At 42.7% G+C, this 14,837-nt stretch overlaps 1 protein-coding gene across 1 annotated transcript in view; it reads left to right on the top strand.

The window, feature by feature from the left end:
* Positions 1-14,837, top strand: part of LOC143280846 (neurotrypsin-like) — a 55,544-nt gene that overhangs the window by 36,235 nt on the left and 4,472 nt on the right. Inside the window, exons 21-29 of the mRNA XM_076585568.1 lie at positions 981-1,125; positions 2,560-2,795; positions 4,084-4,222; positions 4,966-5,198; positions 5,942-6,108; positions 6,978-7,093; positions 9,562-9,677; positions 10,328-10,498; positions 14,486-14,656. Coding sequence (XP_076441683.1) covers positions 981-1,125; positions 2,560-2,795; positions 4,084-4,222; positions 4,966-5,198; positions 5,942-6,108; positions 6,978-7,093; positions 9,562-9,677; positions 10,328-10,498; positions 14,486-14,656 — 1,494 coding nt within the window. The remainder of the gene's footprint in view (positions 1-980; positions 1,126-2,559; positions 2,796-4,083; positions 4,223-4,965; positions 5,199-5,941; positions 6,109-6,977; positions 7,094-9,561; positions 9,678-10,327; positions 10,499-14,485; positions 14,657-14,837) is intronic.

Genomic DNA, 14,837 nt, shown 5'->3' with positions numbered 1-14,837 from the left:
GGTCGGTGAAAGACAAAAGGGTTGATGTGCATGTGTGCATAAGCTGCGAGTGAGTGTGTGTGTGTGTGGTATACTGGGGGAAGATTGTGTGTGTGGAGTTTGGGGGGGGGGGTGTATGTGTTTTGTGTGTATTTGTATTTGTATTTCTTTTTATCACAACAGATTTCTCTGTGTGAAATTCGGGCTGCTCTCCCTAGGGAGAGCGCATCGCTATACTACAGTGCCACCCATTTTTTTAATATTTTTTCCTGCGTGCAGTTTTATTTGTTTTTCCTATCGAAGTGGATTTTTCTACAGAATTTTGCCAGGAACAACCCTTTTGTTGCCGTGGGTTCTTTTATGTGCGCTAAGTGTATGCTGCACACGGGACCTCGGTTTATCGTCTCATCCGAATGACTAGTGTCCAGACCAGCACTCAAGGTCTAGTGGAGGGGGAGAAAATATCAGCGGCTCAGCCGTGATTTGAACCAGCGCGCTCGGATTCTCTCGCTTCCTAGGCGGACGCGTTACCTCTAGGCCATCACTCCACATTGTGTTGGGGTGTGTGTGTGTGTGTGTGTGTGTGTGTGTGTGTGTGATTACGTGCGTTTCTGTGTGTGTGTGTGTGCACATGTGTTTGTGTGTGAGGGAAAGAAAAAGAGCTAGATAATCACAGACAGCGTGTGGAGGGGTGAAGGAAAGACACATGGAGACGAACACAACACAACACAACACAACACACACACACACACACACACACACACACACACACACACACACAAATCCTCACCAATCAACGCCCTCCCCTCTAACCACACCTAAAACCACACCACACCAAAACACCAATCCACAAAACCACCACAAAAACACACCCAACCACACTCCCCCACACCCATCCTCCTCCGCCCACCCCTATACTCTCCCCGCCATCACCATACCTTACCCCCCACACCCATCCATACAGAACTCAAACTGTGTATGGCGCGTGACCCTCATGACAGAGGAGGTGAAGATAGAGCTGAAGAACGGCACCAGTGCCTACGAGGGCCGTGTGGAGCTGATCCGGAACGGACTCCGCGGTACCGTGTGTGACGACGGTTGGGGGGACGAGGAGGCCACCGTGGTCTGCAGGATGCTGGGCTTCAGGTGGGGGTTGGGGTTCGGTTCTGTCCCGGGCTGTGCTGGGTAGAGTTGATTTCAGCGTTTTGGGGGAAGGGTTTGTTTTTTTCTCTCTGCGACCATGGTCTGCAGCATGCTTGGCTTCTGGTGGGGGCTGGGGTTTGGTTCGGTCCTGGGCTGGGTTGGGCCGGTATCAGCAGGTTTGTTGTTTTTTTTTTTGGGGGGGGGAAGGGGGGGGTTGTTTTGTATTTGTTTTTCCTGTGACCACAGTTGCACACACACAGTATGGTGAACTGCAGCATGCTGGGCAACAGGTGGGGTTTGGGGCTGGGGTTCGGTCCCGGGCTGTGTTGGGTTGGGTTGGTTTCAGCGTTTTGGGTGGTTCTTTTTTTTCCAGCGATTATGGGGCTTGTTGTTTGTGGTGGTGGTGGTTATGGTGGTGGTGGATATAGTGGTGGTGGTTGTGGTTGGTGTTGTTGGTGTTTACCTTATTCTTATTTTATTTCAGTTATTTGCCTTCCACATTTCTTTTGATTTTTATTTATGTTTTCGAGTATTCACTTATTTGTTTATTTGGTTAGATCGTGTTATTTCATTTCATGTTAATTGTAATAAAGTCATTCTAATTGTGGGGCAAAAAAAAAAAGAGTAAAAAAAAACAACAAAGGAATGTTGGACGTGAACTCAGCAAGTATTCCCCTCACATGTCGCACACGGACTTATAAATGATGCTGATATGAATACTTATATAGCACCTATCCTCGGTCGGAGACCAAGCTCTAAGCCCTTTACAAACACGGGGTTATTTGCACAACAGGTTGCCTACCTGGGTAGAGCCGACTGACGGCTGCCATTGGGCGCTTATCATTTGTTTCCCGTGTGTCATTCAATCAGATTTCAGGCACGCACACATACAAACGCAGAGAGACATGTAACATTTTACGGGTATGACTGTTTTGCTTATTTACCCAGCCATGTAGGCAGCCATATTCTATTTTCGGGGATGTGGATGATAGGTATGTTCTTGTTTCTATAACCCACTGAAAGCTGACATGGATTACAGGATCTTTAACGTGCGTATTTGATCTGTGTACGTATACACACGAAGGGGGCTCAAGTACAAGCAGGTCTGCACATATGTTGACATGGGAGATCGGAAAAATCTCAAATCATTTGCCTTCCATTATTTTGAAGTATTCATTTATTTATATATTTGGTTAGATCGCGTTAATTCATTTCATGTTAATTCTAATAAAGTCATTCTAATTGTGGTACAAAAAATGATAGTTATTGAAACAGACGAAAGTATTTCCCCCACGTCTCACACACGTACCGTTATAAATAGCATGGTTCTAATGAACGTGGTAAGTATTCCCCTCGCATCTCACACACAGACTTTGTAAATAGTGTGTGTCCGTTTTGAAGTCCCTGTGCATCTCACCCACTGTCCTACCGCCACAGGCACGGCGGCGAGGCGGTGAACGGCATGGTGTTCGGTGAGGGGTCCGGCCCCATCTGGCTGGACGAAGTGCAGTGCACAGGCGGTGAGAGCTCTGTGGCGGACTGCCCGCACGCTGGCTGGGTCCTCAGCGACTGCAGCCACCTGGAGGATGCAGGGGTCAGGTGTCACCGAACTGCCCGGCCCCCCACCACCCGCGCCCCTACCACCACCACCACCACCCCGGCTCCGGAGTCGGGTAGGTCATCTGTGTGTGTGTGTGTGTGTGTGTGTGTGGAGAGGTGGTGGGGTTTGGGGTGGGGGAGGTGTTGTGTTTGTGTGTGTGTGTGTGTGAGTGTGTGTGTGTGTGTGTAAGGGGGAGAGGGTTAAGTAGGCGGTTGGATAAGGAAGGGTGTAAGGTGTCTGCATGTATAGGGTGGGGATGGGTTTGGAACGGAGGTAAGCGAGGAGCAGGATGTGTGTGTGTGTGTGTGAGAGAGAGAGAGAGAGAGAGAGAGAGAGAGAGAGAGAAAAGGAGCTTAGAAGTTTATTTCTTTCACCAATTTAAAGACTTTTTTTGTTTTGTTTTTGTTTTTTGTTACTGTAGTAGCACATAATTCTTGTCTCTCAGTTCGGAGAAACTTAAAAATAACTATTTTCAGATACTCACCCCACCTCACCCCCTTCCAGATCCCCCCTCCTCCCTAAAACATTAAAACTTACCAACCACTGTAAACACCAGCTTCAGTTTGATTGAACTGAGTATATCACAAGAAATATAATTGAAAAAGGACCGGTTTCTCTGAGACGACACCATTTGTTAAGCTTCGAACAGATATGCAAAGGTTTGTTGTTAGCCGAGAGAGCTGAGTGCAGCGATCTATTGGCTGGAGCCTTTGATTTAAGGCTGTTCAGCGCTGGGGAGCTGGTGTTGCTAAGGTTTCATTGATTGAGGGATGGAGGGTGTTGGACTCTTGGGTGTCTGTCTGTCTGGGTGTTACGTCCATCCAGAGTTCCAAGGACCTCACAGTCACAGGGTAAACAAAATGTTAAGGACCATGTGGGAACAAGTTTTCTTTTTGGAGGGATTATGAAATGATGCTGAGTTTTCTGCTTACAGCAGTGTGTGTAACCAATGCAATCAGCACCACTCAGTAATGAGATTTCTTTCATTAAACTCAGATTTACAGCTGTCGTTTTTAAACCAACAACTAACTAAATGTATGGTTTGAAAATCTATTTTTCAAACGCATTTTCAAGTTGTTGATAGTGCACATGTGCCTGAAACAGCCGTTTGTGTTTATTAACGAGAGGCCAGTGGTAGACCATAGACATCCTGATTAATTCATACAATCTCTTGATTTTTTTACATGTTATAATATCTTTGATTAAGAAAAATATTTTAAAAACTGCTTTTTTAATTGGCCTTTAACTTATTCTGAACTCTGTACCTACACACTTGCTTTCATGAAGTGGTCCTTATGTTCTTTTCATAAAGTCTGTACCTTGGTAATATTTTGCAGTGCATGTGTACCTTGGTGTTACAGTGCATGTGTACCTAGTAGACGGAGGCAGCCCCAACCAAGGTCGGGTGGAACTGGAGGTTGGGGACACCCGAGGAACCATCTGTGACGATTCCTTCGACAACCGTGATGCCACAGTCATCTGCAGAATGGCTGGCTTCGAGTGGGTAGAACTATGCATTGGAAAGTTGGGAGGCTTATTATTATTTTTATTTGATATGGGGCTTGAGTTGGTTTCTGTGAATGCAGAACACATATCTATTTACATCAGTTTTGGGAGGGTGTAAAAATGCCTATTTGTTTCAGCTTTTCTCTGTGACCGTTTCATGAGACAGAATGGAATAATGGGGTTAAGATGGTGTCAAACTGTCTCCATGTAACAGGCATGGGGTTAAGGTGGTGTCAAACTGTCTCCATGTAAGAGGCTTGGGGTTAAGGTGGTGTCAAACTGTCTCCTGTGTAACAGGCACGCAGTTAAGGTGGTGTCAAACTGTCTCCATGTAAGAGGCATGGGGTTAAGGTGGTGTCAAATGTCTCCATGTAACAGGCACGCGGTTAAGGTGGTGTCAAACTGTCTCCATGTAACAGGCACGGGGTTAATGTGGTGTCAAACTGTCTCCATGTAACAGGCATGGGGTGAAGGTGGTGTCAAACTGGGTAATGTCCAACTTCAGCAATCTAAATTCCTGGAGCTAAGTGCACGGTATATTCCGTGTATATTGCAATACAGGCATTTTGCACCACAATTTACCTACTCAGAGTGGACGACAAGGGTCACATATCATTGTTGATTATGTCATACTTCATGCCTGCATTGCAAAAGAAACGAAATACACCGTGCGTTTAGCTCCAGTAATTCAGGTTGCTAAAGTTGGACATTACCGTCAAACTGTCTCTGTATGGCAGGCACGGGGGGAAGGTGGTGGCCACGGAGGTGTATGGGGCAGGCCCCAGCAGTCAGCCCATCCTCCTGGACCAGGTGGACTGCCAGGGCAACGAGAGCAGCGTGCTGGACTGCCAGCACTTCATGCTGGGCCTGCACGACTGCCAGCATACCGAGGACGTCGGCGTCTTCTGCTTCCTGCCCGGCACCACGCCCGGACCCAACACCACCCGCCCACCCCCCATCAGTGTCATGGGTCAGTGTGGGTGTGGGTGGGTGTGCGGGGTGGTTTTATGTGTGTGGGTGTGTGTGTGTGTGAGGGGTCGGGTGGGGGGGTAGGGGGAGAGGACCACGCTGTGACCCACCACCACCCGTCCACCCCCCATCAGTGTGTGTAGTGGGTAGTTGTATGTGTGTGTGTGAGTGAATGTGTGGGGGGTAGTTGTATGTGTGTGGGGGGTGAGGGTGGGGGAGGTTGATGTGTGGGATGGGTATGGTTGTGTAGGATGTTAGATGGTTGGGATTCGTAGGCGTGGTTGAAGTTGTGGTGTGTGTGTGTGTGTGGGTGGGTGGGTGTGGGTGTGAACACTGTATAAATCTCCCAGGTGAAACTTATTCAGTCTCTCAGGTACATCTCAAGTCCTTAACTTTTTGTGAACACTGTATAAATATCTCAGGAACATTTTAACATCTCAGGTCCCTAACTGTTTGAGAACCCTCTGTAAATCTCTCTCTCGGGCACTTCACAGTGTGGTCTGAGGCCCATGGAGAGGTTGCTGTATGAAAACATGATATATGCTTTTTTCAAGTCCTAATTGTTTGTGACCCCTCTCAAATCTCTCAAGTACATCTCAGGTCCCTAACTTTTTGTGAACTCTGTATAAATATCTCATGCTTAGGTACATCTCAGGTCCCAAACTTTTTGTGAACTCTGTATAAATATCTCAGGTACATATCAGGTCCCAAACTGTCTGTGAGCCCTGTGTAAATGTGTCTCAGGCACATCGCAGTGTGGTCTGAGGCCCATGGAGAAGTCGCTGCGCACAAAGCGGCAGGCCAGCGCTGGGAACGGGTCAGACCTCAACGCCCCACGGGAGGTGGCCCCGCTCCGACACCAGAAGATCGTTGGCGGGGATCTGGCACAGCATGGGATGTACCCCTGGCAGGTGTGTGTCTGTGTGTGTGTGTCTGTGTGTGTGTTTGTGTGTGTCTGTGTGTGTGTGTGAATCATGGCCTGGCTTCGCTGACGAAGATCTAGGAAGGGCGTTGTCCACGTCTGATGCAGGCACGCTCATGGCTGACAAGGCCAATGCGGGAAAAGCAGAGTCGGCCGCAGCGGCTGCAAGGGAAAGTCTGGTCTGGGTTCGCGGCTGCAGCGTCGTGGTTCTTCCTCCTTCTGCGTTTGTCCTCAAGGCTGGCCCTGCGGTTGTTTTCGAAGGAGGAGACAGCTTGGTGGATGGTGCGTCGCCAGGTCTCTCGATCAGCGGCTACTGCGGACCACTGGCGATGGTCAATGTGACAGGCACCGAGAGCTTTCTTCAAGGAGTCTTTGTATCTCTTCTTGGGTGCTCCTCTGTCACGGTGGCCAGTGGACAGTTCGCCATACAGCGCGATCTTGGGCAGGCGGTGGTCCTCCATCCTGGACACGTGCCCTGCCCAACGTAGCTGGGTCTTTAGCAGCACTGCCTCGATGCTGATAGTCTTTGCCTGCTCCAGGACCTCGACATTTGTGATGTAGTCACTCCAGTGTGTGAATAGAACATATTTTAATGTCATGAAACCTTATGGTTTATAAGACACAAGTACTTAGGTAAATAGACAGATAAATAGGTAGACAGATGATAAATAATTGATTACTTGATGTCATAGATTGGAACAGCATTCATAAACAAACTTTAATTGTTCTTTTAAGGCTTGTTATCAGACACATTGATTAAGAAGATGGATTTCAACTTCCAATATTTTACACTTGCTGCACACTCTGTCTTCTCGTGGAATGCATGATGTGTGTGGTGTGGATCTCTTTGCCATGCAGGTTGGCATCCAGAAGATCTACAACGTGGACAAGGATGGAGATATGCTGGTCGGCCACTGGTGTGGAGGCACCATCCTTAACGAGTTCTGGATTCTCTCTGCCGCACACTGCTTTAGGTGACTCCCTTGGCTGATGTCTTTCTGTCTGTCTGTCTGTCTGTCTGTCTCTCTCTCTCTCTCTCTCTCTCTCTCTCTCTATTTGTGGAAGGCTCTAAATGTTCTGACCAGTAAGTTCCTTCCTGGAAAATCATTGAAATCTGATTGTTTTATGGCAGTAGACTTTAACAAGTACTTTCTATACACCGCGGAAAGTTTGACAGATACTAAGAAACGAAACTCAGACCAGTATAGATAAATGCTCGGCCAGTCTAAAATCATTTTGTTCAGACAGACTCAGCCCTCAAGATACATTTCACATTTCAGAACTAACTATCTATGAGGTTGGTAAATACATATCCAGCCTTGGACAAAAAATGCACATGGTTGTGACGGGCTCAGCAATAAAATTCTGCTTCTTTCGCTGCCATATACAGTGCATCATCTGATATATGTTTATAACATCAGTATATCAAAAAGCTATTTTCAAGCTATGTTCAAAACTGCCAAAATTATACCTCTACCTAAAGTAAAAAATCCTTCAGACCTGAACGATTACCGACCAATATTGATAGTGTCATCGCTTTCTAAACCACTTGCAAAACTTGTACAGAAACACCTTTTGCAATGTCTTGACCAGCACAACTTGCTTCATCAAAATTAGTCAGGGTAGCACCCAAAACACTCCTGTCAGACAGCCCTCACAGTTATAAGTGACAAAAAACAACAACCCCAAAACCAAAAAAAAACAAAAAAACCCAAAACAATAGAATGATATTTTCTAGATCTGAAGAAAGCATTTGATCTTGTTAACCATCAAATACTTCTTGAAAAGCTACGGGTTTATCATCTTGGTTCGAATTCTGTTAAACTGATTCTTCGAGTCATACTTAAAAGAAAGAAAACAGAGTGTATTAGTAGACAGGACTTTTCGGATGTAAGTGTAACAAAAATGGTCATTCCACAAGGCTCTGTGCTTGGCCCCCAATTGTTCAACATTTATATCAGTGGCCTTCCATTATGCATCTTCTCACAGTATCATGCAACATGTTTGCAGATGACTCTTCTCTAGCTGCTGGACTAAATGTAGAGCACATTAATGATAGAATGCAAACACGCCTAACTGAAGTGTCCAACTCGTGTACAGAAAAGTATGCTCCTTAACCCAGAAAAAACAAAGAGTATGATTGTAGCTACTCGACAAAAGCACCAGTGTGGCTTAAATCACACACTTTGTCCATTGATGGCCAAGCTATTGAACAAGCTACAGAACATCAACACCTTGGTGTCGTCATTGACAACCAGCTTAAATGGGAGGCACATATCAATTCTTTGTCAGATTCAGTTGCAAAAAAATGTTTGCCTGTTATCCTGTTTAAAATGTCATCAATCCAGAAGCTTCCTATTTATTTTTCCATTCTCACATCATGTCTAGCATTAATTACGTTTCAGATGTGTGGGACAACTGCAGCAAAGTGCACATGAAAAAACTAGATTCTGTACACAGGCTTGCTGTAAAACACCTCAGTGGTGTCATACAAAATACACGCAGTCATCAATATCAACTGTAGCCACCACTTCCCTTGCCTAAGCAGCTGATATTGAATAAGTGCATACTTATGCATACAGTTTTATTGGTAAATGCCCTATGTATCTAAACCAAAAACCATTGTCTGCAATGATATTCGCAACCCTGACTCCTGAAATGCAACACTGATTCTACCCGAGTCAAGAACAGTCCTTTATGAATCAAGTTCAGCATACTCTGGCACGCACTGCTGGAACAATCTCCCCAAACACCTCAAAGAAAATTTTTCCACCACAACATTCAAAGAGAAACTTGGACAGTACATGTGTGCCAAAACCCAGACCTAAAATCTTTTATTGTATAAGTCACATGTACTTAGTTTGCCCATCAAATTCTGTGTGCATGTGTGTGTGTGTGTGTGTGTGTGTGTGTGTGTGTGTTACTCACTTCTGTTTCATAAACATATGATCTATGTTGTGTCTCTCAGTTTGACGTTGAATTATCCTTGTACATGTATGTATACATGTATTGAGTATATTTATATGTGTATATGATTATATATGTATATGTTTGTTTGTCTCTAGGACAACGGCAGGCAGCCAGCCAATATTCTAATGTCTTTACTGTTGGAAAATAAAGATTCATTCATTCTGTCTGTCTGTTTGCCACTCTGTCTGTCTGTCTGTATACTTTTTGGTCTGCCTGTGCCATAAATTGTGTGACATTACCTGTGTTGGTTAAGAAGGGTACAAGGGAGAGCTGACCATCATAATCACCATCATCACCATCACCATCCTCATCACCATCAACACCATCATCATCACAATCAACACCATCATCATCACCATCACCATCATCATGTTCATTACATTCCAGGAACCTGACCATCATCATCATCACTATCATCACCATCACCATCATCATCACCATCACCATCATCATCATGTTCATTGCATTCCAGGAACCTGGCCAAGTCGCGGATACTGATCAGGGTGGGTGACCACGGACTGAAGGTGGCTGACCGAGGGGAGCAGAAGTTTCTGGTGGAGGAGCTCATCCTTCACCGTAACTACCACCGTGAGTCACTGTGTGTCTGGTTCTTCTTGCTCTTGGGATCTGATCACCTTGATATGTGGAGCGTTGGCCTAACATGTCCGCCTAGGAAGCGAGAGAATCTGAACACACCGGTTTGAATCCCATAGTTGTCAGTATTTTCTCCCCTTCCACTAGACCTTGAGTGGTGGTCTGGACGCTAGTCATTCGGATGAGACGATAAACTGAGGTCCCGTGTGCAGCATGCACTTAGCGCACATAAAAGAACCCTCAGCAATAAAAGGGTTGTTCCTGGCAAAATTCTGTAGAAAAATCCACTTCGATAGGAAAAACAAATAAAACTGCACGCTGGAAAAAATACAATAAAAAATGGGTTGCAATGTGTTCTCCTTAGGGAGAGCAGCCCGAATTTCACACAGAAAAATCTGTTGTGACAAAAAGAGAAATACAAATATGGTATAGTGTACAATCTGTCTGATCAGTCCTGCATGCCTTACGACATCCCAGAAACTGAAACTAGTGTGTTAGGTTTATGCGGAAGGTCAGGCTTTTTTGAGAAATTTTCATGTTTTCTTTTCAAAGGAAGATAATTGTGGTGTAGTGTATATCGATCAGTCTGCACACCTTAACACCTCCCTGAAAATTAAACTGAACGTGTAAATGTTTCCGTGCAGGAGAGACTCATGACTACGACATCGCCCTGCTGAAGGTGAAGTCTCTGGACGGACAAGGTATCAAGTTCAATGACTACGTTCAACCTGCATGCCTGCCCACCTCGGGTACTGTCTACACCCCAGGTACCAAGTGCCTCATATCCGGATGGGGCGAAACTGGATCGACCTCTGGTATGGGCTCAGTGACCATATAAAGAGATCTAGAGGGTATGAGCATGTATGTGTATGCACATATAAAGAAACACAGGCTTTGACACGCACTGACAGACTTGGTGGAATCTGGTGGAGTTGTGGTCAGTCTGTTAGGCACACCAGTGACTCTTTGGAGAGCTAAGGGGGGAGAAGGGAAAGATGTAGGGTCTTGGATGGACTGGACATTACATCTGGTTTTGTTTGGTTGGGATTTGGTTTGGTTTGTGCTTTCTCCCTTGTTTCATTTTTGACTCACTTGTGTAAACAAAGTGAGTCTATGTTTTAACCCGGTGTTTGGTTGTGTGTCTGTGGTTCGGTTGTGTGTCTGTGGTAAACTTTAACATTGCCATTTTCTCTGCAAATACTTTGTCATTTGACACCAAATTTGGCATAAAAGTAGGAAAAAGTCAGTTCTTTCCAGTCATCTTGTTTAAAACAATATTGCACCTGTGGGATGGGCACAAAAAAATTTAAAAAATCCAAATTATATGCAGACTGAATTTACTGTTCTTTTATTCTCTAAACTTTGTACTTTGATCTGATATTCTGACACAACAACAAGAGCAGTCATTTTTATCATTTTTTGTTCAAACAGGAACTTCTTTTGCTAAGCATGGAAGTTATATTTCTGGTGCATGTCTTTGCTGCAGATAGTAAAAAAGGGAAATTAACCTGTAATTAATGCTAGGGGGGTTAATTTGCTTTAAAGTGATCTTTCTCATCTTAAACATTACATTCTGAAATTATACTCAATACATAAAAAGCTTGTGTACAGGGCTTTCACTGTGTTCATTCTTTTTCGGAAAATACTAAAATCAGTACTACAAGTGGACTTTATAGATCTATTGGCTGAGCCCTGAAGGTCATGGGCAAAAATCAATATATATGTATATAGATAGATAGATAGATAGATAGATAGATAGATAGATATACATATTCAAAGCGTGTGCTCATATTCCTTGCGAACGCGAAGGATGCCATTTTGTTTCAAGTTGTTGACCTGCCCATTCAATCCTATATTCAATCGACAATACACAATAACATGTGATGGAAAGTTGGAGAAGGAGACCGTTAAATATTTATTCAGAGAAAGATTTGTGAACGCTTCATCACTTACTGGATTATGCCTCAAACTGCCAGGATTATGCCTCAAACTGTCATAAAAATATCAACAAAATCAGTCGGAATTCACAGTCAGAAATAATAAACCATGAGAGTTATTACCCTTGATGAAATGTAAAAATTTCGAGTCTTGACTTTTCCCAAAATTAAGTCCTTTTCACTTCATACGACGTTTAGAAGTACTTGTACTTGGCTCTACATATTATTAGTTTAACAAAATACTCAATTTTCATATCAACTTTAAAACTATAAAACTAGAATGAACATAAAAGAGAAATTGAATTGACCGTGTCATACATTCCCGGCGGGTGTAACTTAACATGTACATCTATCTAGTTCCAGAGAAAATGGCTAAATGTTGCAGTGTGATTGCGGCGATAGCCACGTCTCCTTTACTGCGGACTTAAAAAGAATTTTTAATTGCCCTTAAAGATTTTTTCAATGCCCAAGATACACCAGAATACATAATATGATTTAAACAGTGTTCTCACTGCGAATACCGCAGTCGATTTATCGTCCTTAAAAAACATGTTTAAATGTTAAATTTTTTAACATCAGTTAAGGAGCCACGATAGTGTATTGGGTAAGACAGTTTCTTCTCACCTGAACACGGGTGGTTCAAATCTGCTGTCAGGACTTTTTTTTTATTCTTCTTTTTTTTCTTAACCCGAAGCTTTATAATAACAAATACAGATTACATTTTAATGATTAGGTTTTTTTGGTAAAAAAAAAAAGTGTATCACAAGTGAGTCTTGAAGGCCTTGCCTCTCTTGTTTTTTTGGGTTTTTTTGTTGTTGTTTTTTGTTTTTTTTAAATCTCCTTCCTGCTAAGTCCTTTGTTTCAGTTTTTTATCTGCTTGTTCTTGCTGACATAAAACTGAGAGTTTTGCCACATGTGCCATCATGCTCTTAAACCGATGCAATTAAATATGAAGGGTCCCATAGCCTTTTACGGAAGTCGGAGCTCAATCCCATCCTGCCGTTGTTACATTTCTACCTCCCCCAACCAGGTGTTCACACATGGATGGAATGAGGACAGTCTGTATAAAGTGCCTTTCCCCAAGGACACATTACCATGCTGAGAGAGGGCCTTGAACCCTGATCACTGGTGATTACTGTATGGATTACTGTATTACTGAATGGATTATTGTATGGATTACTGTATTACTGAATGGATTACTGTATGGATTACTGTATTACTGAATGGATTACTATATGGGTTACTGTATTACTGAATGGATTACTGTATGGATTACTGTATTACTGAATGTATTACTGTATGGATTACCGTATCACTGTATGGATTACCGTATTACTGTATGGATTACTATATGGATTACTGTATTACTGAATGGATTACTATATGGATTACTGTATTACTGTATGGATTACCGTATTACTGTATGGATTACTGTATGGATTACTGTATTACTGAATGGATTACTGTATGGATTACTGTATTACTGTATGGATTGCTATATGGATTACTGTATTACTGTGTGGATTACTATATTACTGTATGGATTACTGTATTACTGAATGGATTGCTATATGGCTTACTGTATGGATTACTGTATTACTGTATGGATTACTATATGGATTACTGTATGGATTACTGTATTACTGAATGGACTGCTATATAGCTTACTGTATGGATTACTGTATCACTGTATGGATTACTGTATGGTGTATGGATTACTGTGTGGTGTATGGATTACTGTATGGATTACTGTATTACTGTCTTGATTATCTCATGGATTACTGGATGGATTACTGTATGGTGTATGGATTACTGTATGGTGTATTACTGTGTGGTGTATGGATTACTGTATGGTGTATGAATTACTGTATGGATTACTGTATTACTGTATGGATTACCGTATTACTGTATATATTATCTCATGGATTACTGTATTACTGTATGGATTACTGTATGGATCAGAAGTCCAGCAACTAACAGATTCTGCCGTGACACCTCCCATTTACATGAGACTAGTAGACTTGTCCTTGTCAGAATACTGCTTGCTGTACATACAGTTTTTGTCAAACCGAGCATCTTGTCATTCAAAAGAGATGGCAAATGAAGGTCCCATGAGCAGCACACACACATTTGGGGCACTGGAAAAAGAACTCATGGTAACAAAAGTGTTGTCGTCTCACAAAATTTTTAGAAGATGTCCACTCTGAGAGGTACACAAATATGTATACATGCACTCTGGACGGACTAGGGCGTTTGGCTGTGCTGCTGTCAGAAATCTGCCTAGCAGCTGTGGTGTAGTGTATATGGGTTTGTCCGATAACAAACTGAAACTGTTCTCGTTATCATTATTATCATTTATTGTTATTATTAGCATGCTCTGAGAGGTACACACAAATATGTATACATGCACAGTGGACTGACTAGGGCATTCAGCTGTGCTGCTGTCAGGCATGTGCCCAGCAGATACGGTGTTATGTATATGGATTTGTCTGATCACAAACTGAAACTATTATCATTAGCGTTATATAATTCATTATTATTATTATTATTATTATTATCATCATCATCATCTCATTATTTTCATTATTATTATCATTATCATCAACATCAGTATCATTATTATCATCATCATCATTATTATTATTATTATTATCACTATTAGAATTATTGTCATCATTATTATTTTTATTATTATCATCATCATTATTATCATCATCATCATTATTAGCATTATTATCACTGTTAGCATTATTGTCATCATGATTATTATTATTTTTATTATTAGTCATTATCATCATCATTATTATCATCATCATCATTATTAGCATTATTAGCATCATCATTATTATTATGATACATGGGCAGGGTACACCAACACCCTGCGAATGGCCACAGTGCCCCTGCTGGGCTTCAACGTGTGCCAGTACCTGTACAAAGGGTCACTGACCATCCGCATGCTGTGTGCCGGCTTCACCGAGGGGGGCGTCGACACCTGCCAGGGAGACAGCGGAGGGCCCCTCGTTTGCAACATTGATGGTACGTTTCTGATTGTTGTTGGGTTGTTGTTTTTTCTTCCTTGGACCAAAAAACATGTTTATTGATGATATATGAATGGAACTGAATATGTATATATGTATGCATATATATATATAATTTATATATATATTTATATATATAGAGAGAGAGAGATTTCTGATTACAGCACATTGAATTTTGC

The sequence above is a fragment of the Babylonia areolata genome, chromosome 1 (assembly GCF_041734735.1).
Source record: "Babylonia areolata isolate BAREFJ2019XMU chromosome 1, ASM4173473v1, whole genome shotgun sequence".
Lineage (NCBI taxonomy): Eukaryota > Metazoa > Mollusca > Gastropoda > Neogastropoda > Buccinidae > Babylonia > Babylonia areolata.
Note: the sequence above shows the minus strand (reverse complement) of the source record. Positions and strands in the feature narration are given on the sequence as shown.